Source organism: Corvus hawaiiensis, chromosome Z (assembly GCF_020740725.1).
Source record: "Corvus hawaiiensis isolate bCorHaw1 chromosome Z, bCorHaw1.pri.cur, whole genome shotgun sequence".
NCBI lineage: Eukaryota > Metazoa > Chordata > Aves > Passeriformes > Corvidae > Corvus > Corvus hawaiiensis.
The window spans coordinates 47541017-47563074 of record NC_063255.1 but is presented as its reverse complement, the minus strand read 5'-3'; the positions used below and the strand labels follow the sequence as shown (position 1 = coordinate 47563074).

Here is a 22058-nt window from a genome sequence, read left to right as displayed (position 1 = left end):
TCACGGAGGCAAAGCTAAGCAAGAAGTCACTTTGACATGCTGTCACATGGCATGCACCAGTAAGGAAAATGGGACCAGGAGGTGAAAACACTTGACAAAGTAGCTGCCTTGAAAAACAGCCTGCAGCAAGTAGCACGTCCTGGAAGTGGAGGTGAAGGCTGTCTGAGAGAGAAGACAGGGATGTAGAAAACTAAAATTCCAGGCTAGGTGGCCCTTCAAAGGGCAAGCACACGGGAAACAGGGTGACTTCCAGATCGCTTTCCTTCAAGATAGGGGAGTTTCTCTGTCTTAGCACCAAGAGGTTATTACATCAAAGTTATACGCTGCAAAATGCACTTCTGCTCCTCACGGCAGGGCAGCCCCACGATGTCATGGTCAGCCCCCACCCAGCTCTGCATCTGGCGTGGCGGCTGCCCTGGCTCGGAGACGCCCCTCCGCTGGGGCAGCCCCGTGCTCACCCGTGCAGCGGCACCCCATGGGACAGGGCTGGGAGAGAGTGGGGGGCTTCGCCGCTGTCTATGAGAAAAGGAAGCAAACAGACGATCATACAAGTAAAAAGAAAAGTGTAAGGAGCTTGCAGGCAGAACCGAAGCCAGGCTTGAAATCGCGGGTACCCTTGTGATACCGGCTCAGGTGTCCCCTTACTTCCTCACCTGCCTCCTTCTCCTTTATTTGTAACAGTGGGTTCTTCGGAGAGTCTGTACACACAGCTTTGTCACTTTAATGTCTGATGTCAATACATGCAGTGCATGCGGGGCATGTGGACACCTTACCCCTCCCTCCCTCCCCATCCAGATGCTCTTCGTCGCTTCTCTTAAGGGCTGCCCTGCAGCAGCAGCCTTTTGCAGCATGCCGTGTTACCACTGCACTCACAAGTGTCTGTGCGGTTCCCCCAGCATCCGCGCTCTCCCTCCTCCTGGCAGCCCTGTTCTTTCCCTTATCCAAACCTGCTTCAGCTGGGGCTGCAGCCACCGCCTGCCTGCCCGCCTGCCGCAGCTCCCGCTCCCTGCGCCATGTGCCACCGTCCTTCCCTGCGCGCTGTGCTGCTCGCTAAGGACATGCTGTGGCACAGCTGTCTGCCTCCTCTGCTGCAGTCAGGCAGGTTTGTATTACCGTGCACGCTGCTGATGTCGAGCTCCTGTCGTGACCCAGCACCACATAGGAGGAGCAAATGAGCTGAGACGTCAACGCAAAAAATTATAGCCATGCGAGCTATCCCTCTGCTCAGCTGCTTGGAGAGTGCCTACATGGTTTGTGTGACAGCACCAGCACACAGAAGCAGCACTGAAATGCAGTTAGCGAGACAGCTGGGAGACAGGCAGCCAGGCAGGCACTGGTCCAGTGACTAAAATGATCGTACCGTGAGCCAGCCTGCAGTGCCTCCAAAAGTCGCTGATTGCTACACAGGAGCTCAGCTTTCCTTGCAATTACTCCAGTTTCCCCCCTGTGACTGCAGTCCGTTTTGGTTTTGTTTGCCTTTTTGTTTCTCCCTCCCACCCACCGGTCTCCCTCTCTCCTCCCGTGTCCTTCTCTCCAGGATGGCGGAAGCAGAGTTGCACAAGGAAAGGCTCCAAGCCATAGCAGTAAGTCAGTTTCCTTTTACTTGCTCTTTTGTCCATAGCCGTGGGTTGTTGGAGGGAAGGGGGGATTCCAGCATAGTGGCTGGGAAGCGCCCGGAGTGCCTGGCTTTTGCGAAGTTGTGTGTGGAATTCCCTGTTCGGGAAATGAGTGGTTAAAATCTGCTTTGCGGGATTTGGCGGAGAAAGAGGGCTCTGAGGAAGAGCGTTGAGCTGACACGTGCAGAAAGAAAAATGTGAATGCACAGTGGCATGCTTAAAAGATTGATGATAGAGAAGAAAAGGAATAAATGGGGAGGAGGGGAGATTGCAGGAGAAAATCAGTACTCTGCTGAATATATATTTTTTCACAGTTGGAGGTTTTGCTTAGCTGATGAAAAAGTCAAGCAAAATGATCTGCTGCAGGATGGCTTTTAGTGCAGAAAATAATTGTTATATTCCTAATTTTAAGACAATCGAACACAGGCACTGCATTATCAAAATTGTGTAATTGTTTGATCTACTAGTTAAACTGTCACCTCAGCTCCATAGCTTGGGCTGCTGAGCACATGATTTCAGACAAATTCCTTGCTGAGCTGCATCATGCCAGAGGTAAAATCTAGGCAGGATTGAGCCCGATTTTAGTTATAACTCTTGTTTTCACATTTAGTAGAGTAATTTGGCTTGAGCCATGAGCTCAGCTGGTGCAGACCTCAGAGAAACGTGGGTGGAGACACCTGGTGAGGAAGGGGCCTGGGTGTTGAGGATCCACCGTCATCCTGGCATACAGAAACTGCCAGCTCATCCTGTAGCATGTCACAGGCACCGTGTCAAAAGGCCTGTGTTTCTGTGGGCACTGCCAGTCGGACAGCCCCATACAGCCTGCCCTTGTTCAAGTAACACCCAGCTCTTCTTCCCCATGGCTGAGACATTGATGCAGCTGTGCCAGTCCCAGACAGATAGGCACAGTCCGTGCTGGGGACCACACACCTGGAGGTCTGAAGGGAAACAGAAGACAGCAGAGCCCGCATGGATTTTAAGTTTTCTTTCCCAGTTGCCCCAGTGATCAACAGATGCTACATTTTTCTGTAGCTGGCACAGGTTACAGATTTCTTTTGTAGTGTAACAGGAATGGCTGCTGCTGCTTCTGGTGCTGTTCCAAGGTATTTTTCTGAAGTCCACTATTCTGATGATAGGTCCATGGAGATTTAAATAACCAGATTTAAAAGAAGTAGATATGGGATTTTTCTCTCTAAAATATTAACTGTAAAAGAGCAAATGGTACCATTTGATATGGGGAGGGAAGAAGCTAGAACCATTTAATTTTCAGGCAGTGGAAAGCAGATGCATATTTTTAAGCTGGTTCTCAGTTTTCTATCAACATAGGCATTGCCATATCTCAAGTGGAAACACCAGGAATGTTCCCCCAGAGGCAAACCTCACCGCTGCCTGTAATTTGGGACTCCTTTATGGCAAAACTGTACTGCAGAGCTGCTCCGTGCTTTGCTGCAGTGCATAGCTCTGAAACATTTCTGTCTCCACATTAAAAAAACAAAAGCTTTATATTATTGTTGTTTCTTTTGACTGCTATATAATAAAACACCAGACAGCACTCATTTTCTCATGATGTCCTGGAATCTGTCACCAAAGTAGATCAGGTGCTCTGGTTCTTAGTGCCCTGCATTTCACACCAGTGAGGCCATTATGGATTTAATATTATCACCTGGTGTATTGCAGCTTTTACAGCAGGTTTGTGCTGGCATAGTAGAAGGCCTTGAGAGTCTGAACCTTCAGTTTCTATACATACTTCCTTTTTGGTTTCTATTTCTGTTAATAAATAAAATGTAGTAAGCAATGTTTGCAGTTAATTGGATTGAAAGAATTTTACTTCAGCATCAAAAATATTCAGCCTTATTTTAAGTGTTATGCGGGTCCATGAAGCAACTTGTTTGCTTACCACTCTGCAGAGCAACAGGTTTTCCATATAATCTTGTTAGGTGACTTTTCTCCTATGCTTGGGCTGCTGCAAATGTTTGTCAGAATGCAGAGAAGTTAAGCATAAGTTTTGCTCCATCAGACTGAGTGACATTACACAAGTTAGGCTTTTCCCTCCTGCCACTGGCTGGCTAAAATAAGGTCAGTTCTCAAGCGTTGTATGGCCTTTCCCAGAAGAAGAAAGAACTGGCATTTCAGTTCAGCTTGGTGTTTCATCTGTTTGAACACACTGCAGTATCCCTTTGAGATGAGCAGAAGCTTACTCCAGCATTCTGCAATCACGCTGGCTGAATGCTAGACTTACAGAAATAAATCCACTTACCACTGGGTTCTCTACACACTGTTCTCTGTACATTCGCTTCTATAATCACCATGGTAAATGAGTTTGCTGGGAAATGTGCAGAGTAAATTTTAAGTGTGTATCACTGAATATTTAAAGAAAACAAATCCAAAAATAGAAATATGAACTTTAACACCAGAAAGCTGACTGGTTTTGAAGTATTTGATTTTATACTTTGTTACCTTGACTTATCACAGTTTTAATATATGCCTCTCTGGAACAGAGGCAAGTGTCATGGGAAGAGGAAAAGAAGGAGTCTACTGTTAGGACATTAATCTAAACCTCAGTGAATGTGAGTTAGCCACTTGTTTTGTCTGCAGCAAGTACTTAGCCTCTCTGTGCATTCATGTTCTATCTGTAAACTGTGAATAATTGACTTTGCCCTTGTCTTAGGGAGCTGTTAGGGGTGCATGCAAGATTGAGCTGTACTTGGATGCCATGGTTTACCAGGGCAAGAAATATCTAAATAAGTCTTTAAAAAATGGAATTTGTGATTCAAAGACCAGAGAAGCTTCAAATGTGTATGTTTTAGTGCCATTGAAATGCTTAAGCTGTGATTTTCAGATCTTTGCGACGTGCCTAAAACTCACTCACTGACTATGGCAAGACTCAGAGCACTGTGCAAATCTGGTTTGAGAAGCAGGAAGATGTGAGACAACTGCTAAAAAGTGGAACCTAGTTCTCTCTGCTTGGGGGGAAGACATAAACTTTGTGTCGTGGAGAGGTTCTATGATGACTAGGAGCGTTTAGTTTTCTGATCCTTACTTGAGCAGAGGTCACATCACATCTTCCAACTTGGATGTGTGCTATGGATACTGGTAAATTTTTCTGCCATGACACACTGCTCTTAGCATCTGTCTGAGCCTGAATCACCACAGCATCCATCTGCTGTTCTACCAGCAATGGAGCTGAGTGGTGCCCACTCTTAATACTGTAGGGAGATGCCTTCAGGAAGCATACAAGAAGTTAAAAGAAGAGGTCTGAAGCAATCTTCTCTCTGAGCTTGTTCCTGTATAGAGCACTTTAGTGTTTGCGTCTGCTTGTTTCCTGAAGGTGATTGGTGGGTAAAATTCTGTGTGAAAAAGGAAGCATTTTCGTGGCTTTAAAAAATATGCTGGCTGCAAGTTGCTCAGAAGTTGGGAATGTACATAGTCCCAGACTCAGTGGCCTGGGGACAGGTGAGCTGACTTAATTTTTCCTATTTTGGATAAATAACGTGTGGCCCCAAAATTTGTTATTTGGCCCCTTATCTCTTAGTGTAGAGAGCCCCACAAGATAGTGATCTAAACATAGACAAGCATTTACAAAACCTAAGTATTTTCTGTCCCCTTTCTAGCAATCACAAAGCTGGGAAGTAGGGTGTTGAGTACCAATTGGTGCATTTGGGATATGAATGCACATATGATGCAATGAACTTGTGTTACCCATGCCTCAAGTGGATTAAATGCAATCATTGAGGGGTAGCACTGAGGAGAAATTGTCAACTAAAGCAACAACCAGCACAGGAGTTGGAGGAGGTTTCCAGGTTCAAGAGATGTCCAGCCTACAGATTCAAGTGGGGAACTACTATACTGATTCCTCAGGAGATAAAAACAACAGCCATGATGGTCCCTTACTTACAAATGCCCAGCTCAGAGAACCAGTAGCTCAATTATAGTATCACTGACACTCAATTAGCCTCACCAAAGATACCTCCTGTCAAGCAAGGCCATTCTTGCTTTTTCTATATTGAGCTGAATCTAACATTACTTAGATGTTCTGAGGGGGTTGACCTACTACAGCAGGACAGTGGGGGTTGAAAATAGCCTCCTCCTGTATCAGTGCAGTCTGCCTTACATGGATTAAGGACTGGCTTTCTGACAGGTCTTAAAAAGTTGCTGTTTGTGAGGGAGACTGCTGTTCCTTGAGAGCAAAGGCGCAGGAGAACTTACAGGAAGCAGCTTTTCAAGATTTGAAGGCATTCCCTAGTTGTAATTTGATACAAATGAACATTGCTGTTGTGCAGGTAACATAAGGAGTGGTGGAGGAGCTGGATATACTACATCAAGAGAGCAAGATTGATTATTTGGTAAACTGGATCTTCCATTTAAAGAAGTACTTCACACCTGTATACAGCAGGCATTAAAAGAGGGCAGTATGGGTTTGTGCATCCAGATTTAAGGTAGTATGGGGCTGGCACCAGGGCTCTGCAGTCTGAGCAGCGCTGCCTTTCACATGGAACAAGAGCTAGCGTGGGAGGTAGTACAACAAGGGCAAGGAGGGGGATACTTGTCCTGCACAGGAGATGAGTTTCACACCAGTTAAAACTATGCCAGATGAGATTTGGAAGTCCTCCCAAACAGGAGCTAGGTCCATTCATGTTTACATATAGCACTGCACTAATTTCTCAATAGGTGTTTGAGAATACTAATACAATTAGAATAGTAATAAAATATTTTGGAAAGACAGTACTGGTATAGTTTCAGTATCACAGTTGCTGGCAAGCTAATCATTCTGTATTTCTGCATTGGACACTCAACAACTGCAGTGAAGATAACTTGATGTCCATAGATTTCAGAAAATTTATTGACAGAAAAGCCAGCATCCCTTCTGCCTCTTCCCATCCTCCCCTTCCCTCCCAATAGCTATTACTCCACACAATGAAAACCCATGACTAGTACATCATACCCAGGGTCATTTTACTGTAACACTGCTCCACAATTTTTATGAGTCCTTCCAGAGATCATTGTCATGAAAATTAGAAACTTGTGTTGAGGATCACCTCAAAAGATGTGGCAAATTCATTTAATCAACAGTTTGCTTTTGCTGTGATAGCTTAATACACTAGTTTCCAATGCCTTCATTTAGGAAGTAATGCTTTTGTCCTCAAAGTTAAGCATGGGATCAAATCCCATGTTGTCTGAATCCAGTTGTCTTCAGACCTAAAGACTGCAGGGAAAAATAAAAATGCAGCAAGATATGGTAGAAGTAAGCCAGCTATGACTTTTCTGCTTGGAAAATAGGTGAGTGAGAAGAATCTGCAGAAGGTGTAAGTGTTGTGGAGAGAGAGGATAAGTAAATACTACTTAGATGCTTTGGCACAAGGATCAGTAGGTATCTAAGGAAGGTAACAGTTGTGGACAAAACAAACCCAAAAAAATGTTCTCCTTGTAATGAGTTGTTAAGCTGTAGAGCCCCATTCTCCAGGATGTGGTGGATGCTGAAGAGTGCACTTGGGCTTGAGAACAAACCAGGTATGCTCATGGAAGTGGAATCCATAAAGGACTTTCTCATTAGAAGCAATTTTTGAGTTGCAAATTACTAGAGGCTGGCAGAGAAGATTTTTATCTGTTTACCATGCTCCTGGTTCAACTTTAGGCACTGTGAAGCATGGGTTAGATGTGCTGATGAAGTGCAGCCATCCTATGTACTCAAACACATTCCTGGAGCAACCAAATCTTGAAGTTTTGACACTAGAGAAAGCCCCTTTTGCAATACCCATTTGAATTCAAACTCATTCAGTATTGCTACATAGTTTAATCCAATTTTCCCGTTCCCATTTTCCCCCTCATTGTCTTATTTGCTCTTATCATATTTATCATATCGTATTTATCATAGCTTACTTATCATATTTATGGCCCTGATTAATCACAGCCATTCCTCTGCCATCTCATTCCTCAGTGGTCCCAACATCCAATTACCTGAAACAGAAAAAAAATCCTCCTGTAGCTGTAGCTCTTCTCCTTTTACATTCTGAGCTAAAAGACTTGGGGACTAGTGAGACCTTACCATAATTCCAGAGTACTCTGGTGAGGAAGACCTGGCAGAGTTGAGTCTGCATCCTGCTGCAAATATTTCCAGGGATGCATTCAGCAGGAGCAAACTAGGGGGTTAGCACAAACTAAATCTAAATTAGATCTGTATCGTGAGCATGACACGAATCTGTGAGATCCCTGTGAACCTCAGTGCAAATCAGCCAGAGGAGAGAAATTATGTTCGCATTGCTGTAAAGGATGAAGAGAGGTTTCCCTGCACACGGATCTGCAACCCTACCCTGGACTGCAGCAATACCATGAGTCAGCTTCATGGCAGGCCTTACGCAGAGAAATACATGCAAGCACAGTTCTATCTTGCCTTTACTTTTGTATATAAAGCACTGGGAGTTCATGCACAGCATATGAAATGTTACAGCCTTTGCCTATTCTAAGCCAAAAGTCAAGCAAAAATGCCTGAAGTATCTGGAAACTAAAATTACCTTCTCAAGTTTTATCTGTATTTTTGCTTTAGGAATGTTTAGATGACAGCAAGAGAAGCAGAATTATGACGAAAAAATATTTGTGTCAAAGTATCAGTGAAAACTAGGTAGAAGACTAGAGAAACCAGAAACCAACTTGCTCTGAGAAATTTCTAGACAGTTTCCAGACTTACCCAAACTCAACTGTTTAAATTTAGAATTGTTTCCACAGCACATTCCTACCCCTTAACACATCACCAACATCTCTTGAGCACAGGCAAGAAAGCTGAGATACTGGATTTTGTTTTGTGCCTTTCAAATTATATTTTGAAAAAGAAGTTGAAAATAGGTGAAAAGGTTTTGTGATTTTGTTGTTGTTGTTAAGTCTCTGGTTAAATAAAATAGTTGTGAAAGATCTACATTTTTGGATACTACTGAACAGCTCTAGCCTGGAGTGTAACTTCAAGGACAGATTTCCTGTACTGTGGTATTAGTGGGGTAGCTGTTAGTCTGAAGCCAGACTGTGGGATTTACATGCCATTCTTAAAGTAATGGATAGCTGGGTAGCTAGGCTGAAGGTGGGATAGGCCTAGAAGGGGTGGCACAGAGACACTCAGCCTCTCCTTGAGCAGTCCTGCTCTTTCAGGAATCACTCCTTGTATCCAACTCCTTACATGCTTTACAAACGTTGTTTTATTCTTGCACAGAATGAAGTGTATCCTTCTTGTAAAGGACAGTCACCAGCAAGAGGGTTCATCTGCCAAGTGTATTTGGGAGAATATTGGACTATGCACCTCTAGTAAATTATTAATTACTACCTTGCCATCTCTTAAAGGGCACGTGAGCGTGTGCTGAAGGCACTGGTTGGACTGAGGATGCCTTTCAGAAGCAGGGCTTGGAACCAAAGGGATGCTACACCTGCCTCTGTCCCTAATTTCCTAGAGCAGAAAAGAATTTTCTGTTGCAAATTCTGATCACGGAAAGCCACGTGGTTGCAAGGGTTAACATCACCAAACAAGTGTGGTGGCAGTGAAATAGGTATGGCTTTTTGGCAATCGCACACCAGACCTGTGTAGCTCTCGACACACAGATGCTTTTTGTTACTTAGCTGACTTCCAGAGAGGTTAGATGCTGGAGGCGTGTAAAGCTTTCTTCCTCTTCGCCAGTAAAAACAAATGCTCTCTGTGCACAAAAAAAAGGCCAGCAACCAATGCAGTTTGGAGTGCTCTTTTTGGAAGGAGACAGACCTGCCCTCATCTATGAGTTGCTGCCCCTTCCAGACACACAGAGCTCAGGTTGTTGATTTAGGCAGTACTCAGACTGTTTTAATTTGAGCTGCCAGGATAATTTATCAGGATCCACAGACAACAATCAGCAGGGTGGGGCTCAGCCCCTCTGCAGTTCCTAATAATAGCAGTCCCTGGCAATCAGCTGGAGGTTTGGGACGGCAGAGATGTGTTCCGATATTTCCAAAAAATTACATACCTTGAAAGAAAGCCTTCATTTTACCAGCAGAGAACCAAATAAAAGGCACTTTCCAGCTTTTTGGGGCTATGTCATTGACAGCTTCTCTGCTTCAGCCATGTTCCTTTGCCATGCAGAGTTGCAAGCAGCACTGCAGTAGAGGGAAGTAACCTGGTCAACTAATGGCTGAAGAGACCCTTTTAAGAGGCTGACTATTGCAGACAGAAATTGGAAGCCAGGTTGCTGTGTAATTTATTGCTGGAGGAGGGAGAGCTGAGCAACCCGTGGGGCTGGCTGCAGTCGCACAGCTGCAGTCTCGTTACGGCACAGCAGCAGGAGGAGAGAGCACAGGGCTGAGATGGCTCAGAGTGGGTGTGAGTGCCTGGCCATTAATTAACCAGCTGGGTGCCACTGTGGGATGACTGGCCTGTCCCGGAGGGAAAGGGTATACAAGCACGTACACACCCCCTCCCTGTTAACCTCTCGTGGAACACCTCCGCTCTTCGCCACGTGCCAGGTCCTTGGAAAAGATCCTGCTGACAACCATGGGTTTTTAAGGATCCCTAGTCTTCCAACTGTTTCCCATTTGGAGCATAAAGCAAGCATTTGGCATCCAAGGTGTCACTAAATTTACGATAACTGCAGCACAGGGGACTGGACTGTCTCATGTGCTGGCATTGGTACAAAACTGCTGTCTTGAATGTGTTGGCCAGTTCTGGCAGCTCTGTGCAGATAGTGTTTGAGAGTTAATCCCTTATCTCTTTTGAATCCTTAAGTACATTGACATAAAAAGTAAGGCTCAGTTGTTAGTCATGTATTTTTTCTTAATAAACACAAGCATATGCAAGCACTTGCTGCATGTTAGTGAAATAGGCTCCAGCAGAAGTCTGATTCAGCATTAAAAGCTGCATCTTTAAGACTGCTCCTTGTGGTAGGGATACCTGCTGTATTAGGAATGTGCATAAACTCATCCCAGCATCACCGAGATCTTAGCAAATTGTTCTGGTTAAGGAAGTAACTTCTAACCAGATAGGAAAAAAAATCTATAGTTTTTAAAAAATAAAATAAAGAGCAGCCTAAATGTAACACTTTTAAGAACTGTGTCCCTGAATCAGTAAAACACTGGGAAGTACTGGTTGTTTGTAGTAAATTTACAGTTGTCATTGCTGAAGTTTCAAAATGTACAAGATTTAGACTAAAATAAGATATAAAGTATAGTGTATAGACTATATAGGATGTCTGAAATTCATCTGTGAAGTAAAGACCTGTTCACACTTTTCATGCTTCAGCTTTAGATTATCAGATTGCCAACTTCCTGGGTGCCTGAGGAAAAATAATAGAATTGAAGTGGTTTATGAGTATTCTTTTCCTTATCATGTGTGGCATTGCTTATGATGCTGATCCAAGATTTTGGTGAAACTGATGACAACGACCTCCTCCTCTGTGAATTTTTCAGTAATTCACAGTATTGCAGGAGAGTTGTTCCAGAATCAATAGAGCTTACAATGTAGGCAACTCTTTACATTTTTTTTCCCTGGGCTTTTAATATGATGTAATAATTCATAATTCTGAAGACAGGAGTTGTTCTAAAGATCTTTTCACTTCTGAATGGAGCAGACGGAAAATCCTGCTGAACTGAAGAAACCTAGTAGGAGTTGACTTTTACAACTCTGCCGCAAATCTCAGAGGATTTCAGAGGTGAATTTCCCTCTGGATTTGGCCCCTGTATCTCAAGACTACACTGTCTGCAAACTCACTGCCCATGAAAGCAGCCCTGAAACACAGATCTAAGGGAAAAAACACCAGTATTTTGGTGGTCCAAGTATCTACAGCTACAGTTTCTGCTACATTTTGGTCTGTTACATTTTAGGGCAAGCCTCCATCCTGGCTTAAACATACAGGAAAACAAAAATAGTCTTTGGTCTCTGTTAGTTTGAAAACACATGCTCATTGGTAAAATAAATCCAATTTACATTGAAGTGGATAATATTAACCACGTGACTGTGGGCAAGTCATAGGTGACTGGTGGAAAGGTGGTGAAGTGGTTATATACTGTTACTATCTGTATGGATTAGAGAGTGGTTTGACCAAGCTCATCTGTGTGCCACTGAAGTGATAAAGAGAGTTTAAAATGATACTGGCATATTACCTTTTTCACATGATGTCTTCAAAACAAGGATTCTTACCACCTAGTACTTAACAACTGCTGACTAACATTTCTGAAGAAAGAGTGATAGTGGATAATGCTGTGAACAGTATTCAGCAGCCTCATCTATCATGGAAAAGGCACTGTGTGTATATATATGTGTATATACATACAAATACACACATGAAATGTTGGTATATATATTCTGGAATGCTGTTTGTTAGGCATGTGGAATGGTGTTTTGGTCAGACCCATGCTGGGTGTTAGTCTCCAAGAAATCCATGGGCAGAAGGGAGAAGAGTCCAAGAGAGTCAGGAATGATCCGAAGTGGAAGAAAATTACTGCTGAGGCAAGACAGAATTGTCTGGCCTGGTGAAGAAAATACTGAGGTTTAGCTGATCTTTCTTAAGGGTAGAAAAACCTTCTGCATTCCTTTGAGAGTGGATCACCAGTATTTTTGCTTATTCTCAGATGTTTCTCAGTCAACCGATGATTACTATTCTGAATATAAAGGGTTCCTCTGCAGCCAGTCAGTTTCCTTGCAATGCCAAGCATAATCCTTCCCTGAGATTTGGCAGCATACAAGCAGTATGGATGCTTGCAGACCCAGAAGAGCAATTTAACCCAACTGCAGTGGCAGAAATCTGAAGCTGGGTTGGTTTACTTCGCATTTTGAATAGGCTAAGTGTGTGAGTAGTCAGGCGCTGGAATTCAGGTATGTTGGGTAACCTGATCATGTTTGAGAACATAAGATTACCTTTCTTCCTGTAGGAGAACCACCAGTCCCTATTCTCTTCTGCAGCAGGACCGTATTCTGCTTCCAATCAAGTTTATAGGAATTCTGCTGCTATTTTCTGTGGTGAGCAGGAACAGACCCATAGTATCCCCATAAGTATTCACACAATTTCTAACTCTATCATCACAAAAAATGCCAGGTCTGTGCCAATTCAGACGTGTAAATCAGACTTTCCAGGACGAAGTATAAGGATGAGGATAAATAGAGAAAATGAGATTCATCATTTGTCTAAACTTAAGAGTTGCATCCTTTGCCCTTTGTCAGATGCTCATATCAGCAGTACAGAGGCACAGTTAGAAAGTGCCTAAACTCACCTATTGAAAGTTCAGCTTTTTATGTAAAAAAAATATACTGGATTTTAAATTCCTTATGTTCTTGTTCACCCACAGGAGAAAGGCAGTTTTGACAGCTTGGTTCTTATAATACCCACTGGTCTTGACTTCTTCCCTTTTAATGTTACCTAGAGTGCAGATATACCTTTGCTGGAATAAGCTTCCCATGCTTTAACTGTGCTTTGCAAGGAGCTGCTTTTTCAGTACAATCTTTTTCAACAGAAGTTTTTTCTCTTGGTAGAAATGTTACAAATGGGAGCAGGGGGCAGGGGGGTTTGGAATAAAGAAAAAAAATTACAGTAATGATAGTACTGTCTGTTTTTTCTGTTCAGGCAGAGGGGAGAGAAAAAATTTTAAAAGAGGAGATATTTTCAGCTTTAGTGAAACCATGTTTGTGGTTTCTTTGTTAATCCTGGAAGGTGTAAACTGTCGAGGCTCAGCAAGCTGAAATTTCCCTAAGGCTCTAGCCTAAAATCAAAGGGGATGAGAACCCTACCCTTCAGCTTGTGTAAGCAGAATGAAAGTATCAATACTCTGATTGAATTTTGATGTTTTCCTTTTTATCCAACCCAAACTGTCTTTGAGTTGCCTTTGCAAAACAATGCAAAACTTTGCACTGAAACTTTGGAGCCAGTCCTTAGGACCTGTTCGGGGGCTTGAAAACAAATAGTGCATAATTTGTAGGGCAAATAAATTGTCAAAGGCTTCTAGACAGCTCAACTTCAGGCAAATTTCTTTGTGGCTACACCTTGACCTGTATGTGCAGAAAGCCTTTCAGCATGCATTAAGGTAAAGCAACAGGTTCTCAGATTGTAACATCTGTACAGGTTTATCTTTATTCCTGTGTTTTAAGACAGCTCGCATCATATTTAAGAAACTGATCAGAGAGAGCCTTCACTGCTGATGTGCAGTTAATATTGCACTCCATTTCAAACTTTGTCCTTTTTCAGCAGAATTTTTTATCTCAATAAAGCCTCACTTAAATAATGAACAATAAGCAACTGGTTTGCTTGTGGATATATTGCTGAAGCATTATATGTTTCCAGATGCAATCCAGAATTGCAGGTATTGGGTCCTTAATAAAGGTGGCAAAGCTGGTGACAGCCTCTTACTGTGTTGTAACAGAAATTACCTCCTGAGTTGTACAGTGTTACAACTATTACATTGGTGTGTGACTTAAAAACCCCACTCCTTCTTTCCAGACCAGTTCTTCTCCCTTTAACAAACAAACTAAACAAAACAGTCTTTTGGCTATCTGAGAAATAGCAACAGTGGGTTTGGCTGGTCCCAGAGTTGAGCTTTTTTCTACTGTGAAGTGCATCACTTTCCAAAAAGTTACTGTGTAAGTGGCATTCAGCTTTCAAATTTTATTGTCTTTCAGAAGTTAATGTAGAATATCTCCTCTACAAAATATTGGAAATATTTTCCTTGGTTAAAAGACATTAAAAAAAAATTACGATCATTTGGAACATATCTAAGTTGTACACTGAAGTACCTACATCTGTACAAAGATGCACATCTGGCTTTTAGGTCCGCTAGGTATCCAAAACATGTCCTCATTGTAACAAATCAGATTACTGGAAGGGATGTACAACAGCTATCAAAGGTAATGGAAACAAGCTGGTGTTGGGGAAGATGAAACAGGAAAGTCTTATAAATATGATTGCCTGACAAAAGATTTTGGGAATATGAAAACTACAGGCGACATAGAAATGAAAGCCACCTTTGAAATACCAAATCTTAGTTACTGAACAACTGGAAAACAATGGTATGGCCGACTGAAGGTAATCCCCTCTTGATTGAACAATACCCTCTGCTTGCAGGCAGGTCCAAGGGTCAGAGCAGACCCTACTAGCTCAGCAGAAGGGGTCCAAAGAGTAGTTTTTAGAAGTTAAGATGTAACACTCTATGGTAATATAAGAACTCTTATAGGCTGTATGGAAATGCTATAGGATTTGTATCTTGTATTAGATTGGTTAGTGACAATTAGAATATTCAGTACAGAAGATGATTTATTGTATTGTAACCAGGACTTCAGACACTCTTACTCTCTCTTACACACTCTTACTACTTCTTCTTCACTCTCATTCCTCTCGCTCTCTCTCTCTCTCTTTACTTACCCGCTTACTCTCTTGCTCTCCTGGGCCTGCTCCGAGCTGAGTCTGGCAGCTCTAAGCAGTGCCCCTGTACCCACGCCCTTTGCAATAAACCCCATGTTCCAAGATCTGACTTCAGAGATCTCTCGTCGCCGTCCGTCTACGCCCGGTCCAGACTGAACCCCAGAGCCCCCGCAGTCTGATGCCCAACGTGATTGCCGAACCCACACCCAGCACCTGCAGTCTGGCGCACAACGTGATCGAAGGCACGGTTCAGCTTTCTCCATCTGTGGGAGACTTCTCCATGGACGGTAACTAAAAGACCAGTTGTAGCCACCTAGAACGTGTCGTGAGCACGGCATACCGTTGGTGCGCATCGTAAAAGCCGGAGCTCTCTAATTCTGCTGAGGCACCCCTCGAGCAAGGGGATTACCTGGAGCTCTTGGAGGGAATTGCCTGGCAGTCCTCAAGCACGGGCGGCCACTGCTGCGCAGCGGCTCCCTGGAGCTCTTTGAGGAGGTCTGCCGTATCACCCCTCGAGCACGGACACGCTGCTAAGCAGTGCCGACCGGAGCTCTACGGAGGGACCCTGCCGCGCGCCCCGAGCACAGGCGAGTAGTGCTCAGCACCGCCCGCACGGGAGCTCTCAGTGTCGACCCACCTGTGAGGTCCTGAGCACGGAAAGCCGTTGCCAAGCGACGCCTAAAACCAGAGCTCTGAGGAAGGACCCAAAAGCAGCGTCCTGAGCGCCAAGTGGAGTGCCTGGCCAGCCCCCCATGACGGACCTCTGACTAAGGACACTGCTCCTGCGACATCATCTAAGTGAGTATCATACTGGTCTAATAATGGGACAAATTCACTCTGCCCATGACAGAGATCTCTATAAGCAACTTAAGCATTTACTAAGCTCTGGTTCAAGTCAATTACCTAAACAGGAGCTAAAAAAATCTCTTAGAATGGACTCGAGTTAATTTCCCAAATGCTGACCGTTCAGCCGTCTTTACAAGAGACTTCTGGGACACAGTTGGGGTTAAGCTCTTTAATAATATCTCCTACTGGGATATGGCTGCCGCGCAGCTGATCCCAGCTTGCAGAGCGCTGGTAGAGCTGTTTGCTGCGAAGGCGCCGCCCGCAGCAGTCATCCCGCCGAGCCCGGCTCCTGCTGCGAGCCCGCCCCTTGCCGCCGCGAGCCTGCAATGGGGCACGGCCCCCGCCTCTCCGCCGGACCTCGCGGCTCCAGTACCCGCGGTCCAGCTGACTCGCGCCGCCCCACCCCCCGCGCTCGCGGTCCCAGCACCAGTAACCCCGGCCCCAGCCACCCCACCGGACCCTACCGCCCCTCCCACCGCTCCCGCCATCCCTGCCCCCGCCATCCCGCTCGTCCCTGCTGTCCCAGCTCCCGCGGTCCCCGCCCTCGGTTCCAGCATCGCGGCCCCGCCCCTCGCTTCTACCACCCCGTCCGCCAGCGTCTTCGCGGCCCCGCCCCTTGCCCCTGCCCCCACGTGCCCCCCCCGTTTCCGTCATCGCAGCTCCACCCCCCGCTGCTGCCGTCATTGTTACCCCACCCCCCCCCGCTGGCATCATCGTGGTCCCCCCCCCCCCCCGACACGGCGCTGATGATGGTAGCCAATGTTCCATCCGCGTCCGTCGCTGCTGCGTCTTCACAGTCTCCTGCCGCTCCCAAACCACCAGTGCCGACAGCGCCTGTCACTGCCGAGCTGGCGTCCCCGGCACCCCCTGTGCACGTTACCGCGGGAACCCTGCCCCCCTGCCCTGCCGTTCAAGCGCACACAGCACACCCCGAGCTGTCCCCTGGTCCCGCGGCAGCACAGATGCCTATGTCTACTCCCGTCCCTGCTGGCGTTCCTGTGCAATCCCCCGATCCCGGCACACCATCGCTCGCACTGGGACGCAGAGCGCCCCAGCCCAGCGAACCACTTGGTGCCGGTGCCGCAGCGTCTGCACGGATGACTGCAGCCCCCTCCGTGCCTGCCGCTGCTCCAGCCCCGTCTCCCGGCACCGCCGCTCCGGCAGCGCCGTTCCTGCCCGCCGCACCACCACCCACCCCAGCCCAGCCTACAAGCTCCCAACAGCAGCACGCCACGATCCAGCCGCCGGCCCTCCTGCCTCCCGCCGCCCCGGGATCATCTCCTGCCGATAGGGCAGCCCTGCCGCCGCCGCTCGCCTCCGTGGCCCCAGACTGCACCCTTCCGTATCCACCACAGCCTCCCGCTTCTCAGCTGCTGAATAGTGTGGTCCCACCACCACTGGCATCCATGATCGTCCCATCGCCCCCTCCCTCGACCGCGGCCGCAGCCCCAGCCCCTGGTTCTGCAGTCCTGCCATCTCCTGCTCTGCCCGAACCATCCGCCACACGGACTGCCGCCATCACAGCCTGCCGCGTTGACCTGATGACGCAACCCACGCATGCGCAATTGCCGCAACCCACGCATGCGCAACTGCTGCAACCCACGCATGCGCAATTGCTGCAACCCACGCATGCGCAATTGCTGCAACTCCCTGACCAGCAATATCACTCCGCTCACACTCCTCCAACCACAGCACCGCTCCCGGGACCAGCCGCACATATTCCCGCGGCTCCGCCGCCTGCTTCCCTGCCTCCACCGCCGTATCCCGGAGCCAACCCAAGCAGCACCGAATCACGCCTGCACTCCCTCGAACACCCAGCCGCACTATCGCCCTCTGCGCTCCTGACACCGAATGGGACTACTTTGTATCACCAATCGATCGCACAGCCACAGCCAGGCACACAAGCCGTGCAACAAGGAGGGGGAGGGTGGAATATGACACCTGCTTTTATAAATACAGGACAGACTGAGAACTATTTTGCCCCTGCAAATGCCAACACCTTAATCCCAATACAAAACAATTCCGAAAAAGAATTAAGTCTGTTCCCAAACAGCTCCGGTGTCCCCCCAGTGTTTAGGACAGACTTCTCAACCCAGAAAGAGAAAACGAGTTCTGAGAGTTTGTCAGCGCTACCTTCTGAATCAAAAAATCCTCCAAAGTGCTCAGATTATTCTCAATTAACAGATTGGCATGAAATAAGACTCCAAATCTATAAAGATGAAAGTCTTAGTCTATTAGCTAAGCCTGTGATAGCTAGCCAACAGCCTGACAGTCCCAAAACGTGGGCTCCCATCCCCACTCTCGAAATTAAAGAACTAAAAAGGGCTGTAAGATACAGTGGCATTTGCTCACCGTATCTTAAACAACTGCTAAAAAGTACCCTAAAAGGAACGCATCAAACTTTAAAATGCATTTTAAATCAACAGAAAGGGGGAAAAGCCCAGGCTACACCTCAAATAAGGTTGAATAAAGCCTTGTATGTTTATAATTTCTTGAACAGCTCTGCAGAAGAGCCTGATCCCCTCATTTTCAGACATTTCTTAAACAACAAAAAAGCAAAACTGAAAGAGCACCCCCCAGTTTTAATTGAGAATTTAGCATCAGGAAAAATAGAAAGACCATATGATCTTATAATGTGGGGAAAGGGATTTGCATGTCTCTCCACGGGTGAAGGAATCAAGTGGATTCCAGCAAAAAACGTGAAGCCATACCACACATCAAAGCCTGCCGACGCCTCCACACCAGCCAGTGACCCTGCAAGTGGAAGCCAGGAAGCAAGCACCCAGACCTGAAGTGCGCAGAATCACCAGAAGAAAGCGATCTGCCAAAAACAGCTCAAGAAAATAATGGAGTTTTCTCATTTGCACGCGTGCATGTTGCTTTTATTCTTATGTTTTAGTTTTTGTAGTGAAGCTTTACCTATAAATCAACCAAAGACAAATGTCTGGGTTGCCTTAGCCAAATCTGCAGGCTCCGATACCATCTGTCTATCTGACACAAGGCCTGACAAACCTTTTTCAACCTGTTTAGTTGGAATACCTTTTCCAGAAGGTTTTGATAATGTTACTCTTGATAAATATTGGCCATATGATAATCATCACATTTCTCCAATTCCCAGCCTGAGACACCAAACTTATACTAATAATTTTAAAGTTGATAAATTTGACCTTCAAAAATTAGAAATTTTAGGCACAGTAAAGAAGTAAGTGCCACTTCTTCTATGATCAGTGTTTTGTTAACCAATGAAGAGGCAGTCAGACATGCCACTTTACAAAATAGAGCTGCCATTGATTACCTTTTTAGCACATGGGCATGGCTGTGAAGATTTTGAAGGATTATGCTGTATGAACTTATCCAATCATTCTGTTTCTATTCACAAACAGTTACAAAACCTAAGGGACCTAGCTAACCAAATCACAACAGATGACCCGTCTTGGCTAGACTGTTTGATGGTTGGAGCTTTGCACCCTGGCTAAGGGAACTCCGTAAAATAGGCTTGATTATTCTAGTAGTAATAATTATAGTTTTAGTAGCAGTACCTTGTATACTTCAGTGTGTGCAAAAAATGACGAGTAGGACTGTGTCTAATATCTTAGTTGTTCATCAGAACGGGGAAGATGTTGGGGAAGATGAAACAGGAAAGCCTTATAAATATGATTGCCTGACAAAAGATTTTGGGAATATGAAAACTACAGGCGACATAGAAATGAAAGCCACCTTTGAGATACCAAATCTTAGTTACTGAACAACTGGAAAACAATGGTATGGCCGACTGAAGGTAATCCCCTCTTGATGGAACAATACCCTCTGCTTGCAGGCAGGTCCAAGGGTCAGAGCAGACCCTACTAGCTCAGCAGAAGGGGTCCAAAGAGTAGTTTTTAGAAGTTAAGATGTAACACTCTATGGTAATATAAGAACTCTTATAGGCTGTATGTAAATGCTATAGGATTTGTATCTTGTATTAGATTGGTTAGTGACAATTAGAATATTCAGTACAGAAGATGATTTATTGTATTGTAACCAGGACTTCAGACACTCTTACTCTCTCTTACACACTCTTACTACTTCTTCTTCACTCTCATTCCTCTCGCTCTCTCTCTCTCTTTACTTACCCGCTTACTCTCTTGCTCTCCTGGGCCTGCTCAGAGCTGAGTCTGGCAGCTCTAAGCAGTGCCCCTGTGCCCACGCCCTTTGCAATAAACCCCATGTTCCAAGATCTGACTTCAGAGATCTCTCGTCTCCGTCCGTCCCGACCGTCCGACCCCCCAGAGCTCCCGCAGTCGGCAACTTGCTCCAAGATCAGCAGCTGAGGGAAGCAGAGAGCAGTTAGGGTGAGCACAGCTGCCTCTGCACTGTACTGGGGTGTATGGCATCCATTAGCTCCCCATCTGACTCAAAAATACATGCCAAAGAGCCTTACTCAGTAAACTCAGCATGAAGTCTAAACTTTTGTTTCAGAAAGGAGGCAATACAGTTGTTTATTATTCTCTTTAGTGTCCTTATTCAGACATCTTTTTCCAACCGACCACCATCACAAACTTGAGTTGTTACTTTTTTTTTTTTTCTGTTGTTCTGACAAGGACTAGCTATATATCCACTTTTTCCCTGATATATGAGTAAGAGCAATATTGTCAAAAGTATCCAGTAACTCTTGACACTCAGCCTGAGACTTTTCAAAGCCTGCTTTTTCAGAAGATAAGTTGTTGTGTAATCCTTAAATACCTCTTGTATTAATCTGAAAGACATTGTGAAACTTTAGTGCATCTGACTTCTGCATCTGCTGGAAATCCAAAGCAAATCTTCATTGTGACAGTTTTACAAGTGGCAAATTGAACAACAGCACACAGTTTGTGATAGGAAGAACTTGCACCTACTTACCCTTTTAATATTGATTGCATCCTTGGTCTTCATGCTTTTAAATCAATATTTATTTGTTTCAGTTTCTCCTTTAAAACACAGATAAAAGGAAGGACAGAAACAAAATTTACTCGGTAGTAAGGAATACAAGGCATGCCATTGGAGGCAACAAAAAGAAACCCATGGCAAAAAACCCATAAAAACCCTATCTCTAACAGTTTTTGTTTGTCACTGAGTTACAGTTTTTTTATACCACCTGATCTTGTGGCCCTGTTCTTCCCTACAAAATGTGGATTGTGATACTGTGGCACAGAAGCAGTGTGAAAGCCATCTACATCAAGTCTAAATGGTGCTTTGAAGATGGAATTTGAGGCACAAGTGCTTCCCATAGCTTTATTATTCTGTCTCCAGCAGTTGATGAAACTTGATGCTATAAAAGAGGCAAAGAAAACCCCATTAAACACCTCCTGAATAGTTTCAGAGTATTTTTTTTCTGTTTTGGCAGTGGGGAAGATGACTCTCTATTGTCCATTACTGGCATTAGAGCAGAGCCAGCTGAGGTCTACACCCTGTTGTGCCAGCAAAACAGTGAACATGTGCCTAGTGTTGGCCTCCAAAAGAGCACAGAGTAAGGAAGATGAGAAATGAGCACAAAAAGGTGAAGTTATTTACCCAAAATATTCAGGAAGCTGAACCTTCTTTTCACTCATCCAGTGGCAGGCTCCACACTGAACCCCACTGTCCATGTCCTCATTAATTGCTGTGGTCAAAGGTTCCCATCCTAGACTGAAACACACACTCCACTGATCTGCTTCTGTTTTGGATGCTGAGAGATCGTATGTGGACACAGGGGTCTTGTCCTACCTCTCTTCTCTGCAGGATGCTCTGATACTTTAGTGCCCAAGATCTCCACCACCTCCACAGGCCATGCCAGCAAGGCCTTCAGCAGAGCATCTTCTGTAGAGCTTTCATGCATTTTGGTTAGGTGGCATTAATAGACTGTCTTCCTACATGTGCCGAAGTGCTGCTCCTCAGCCATCGTGTATATTCTGTGACTGCAGCGTGTGTTATCAATTAACCCATCAGTTTGCTTCCTTACTGCCATCGTGCATGTGAGCAGCCATACCAATAACACACTTTCAGAGATCCTTCAGAGGTGTCTGAGGACCAGAATTTGCATTAAACATCTGCCTGGTGACTCCAGTACAGAGACACCTGCTGCCCGAAGAAACCTCATTCCAGCCTGCTGATGTGCCTTTCTTCCCTCTTGTTCATGTTCATGATCAGTATAATTATTTGCAGGTTTTGTTAGTATCTTTGCAATAAGGGAAGGAGTTAAGAAGCTGGTAAGTCCTCACATAAAATACGTACTACAGCATTGGCCATGACCTGC

General features: G+C 45.2%; 1 protein-coding gene across 5 annotated transcripts in view; it reads left to right on the top strand.

Moving 5' to 3' along the window:
- Positions 1-1175: 1175 nt before the first annotated feature.
- PALM2AKAP2 (PALM2 and AKAP2 fusion) overlaps positions 1176-22058 on the top strand; it is a 271083-nt gene continuing 250200 nt past the window's right edge. For 2 of the 5 annotated variants that reach the window (XM_048292524.1, XM_048292523.1), the window contains exon 1: positions 1215-1583. In XM_048292524.1, the coding sequence (XP_048148481.1) occupies positions 1539-1583 (45 nt within the window). In that variant the 5' untranslated portion in view covers positions 1215-1538. Of the gene's footprint in view, positions 1584-22058 lie in introns of all 5 variants that reach the window. The other 3 variants (XM_048292519.1, XM_048292521.1, XM_048292520.1) reach the window with 3 other exon arrangements.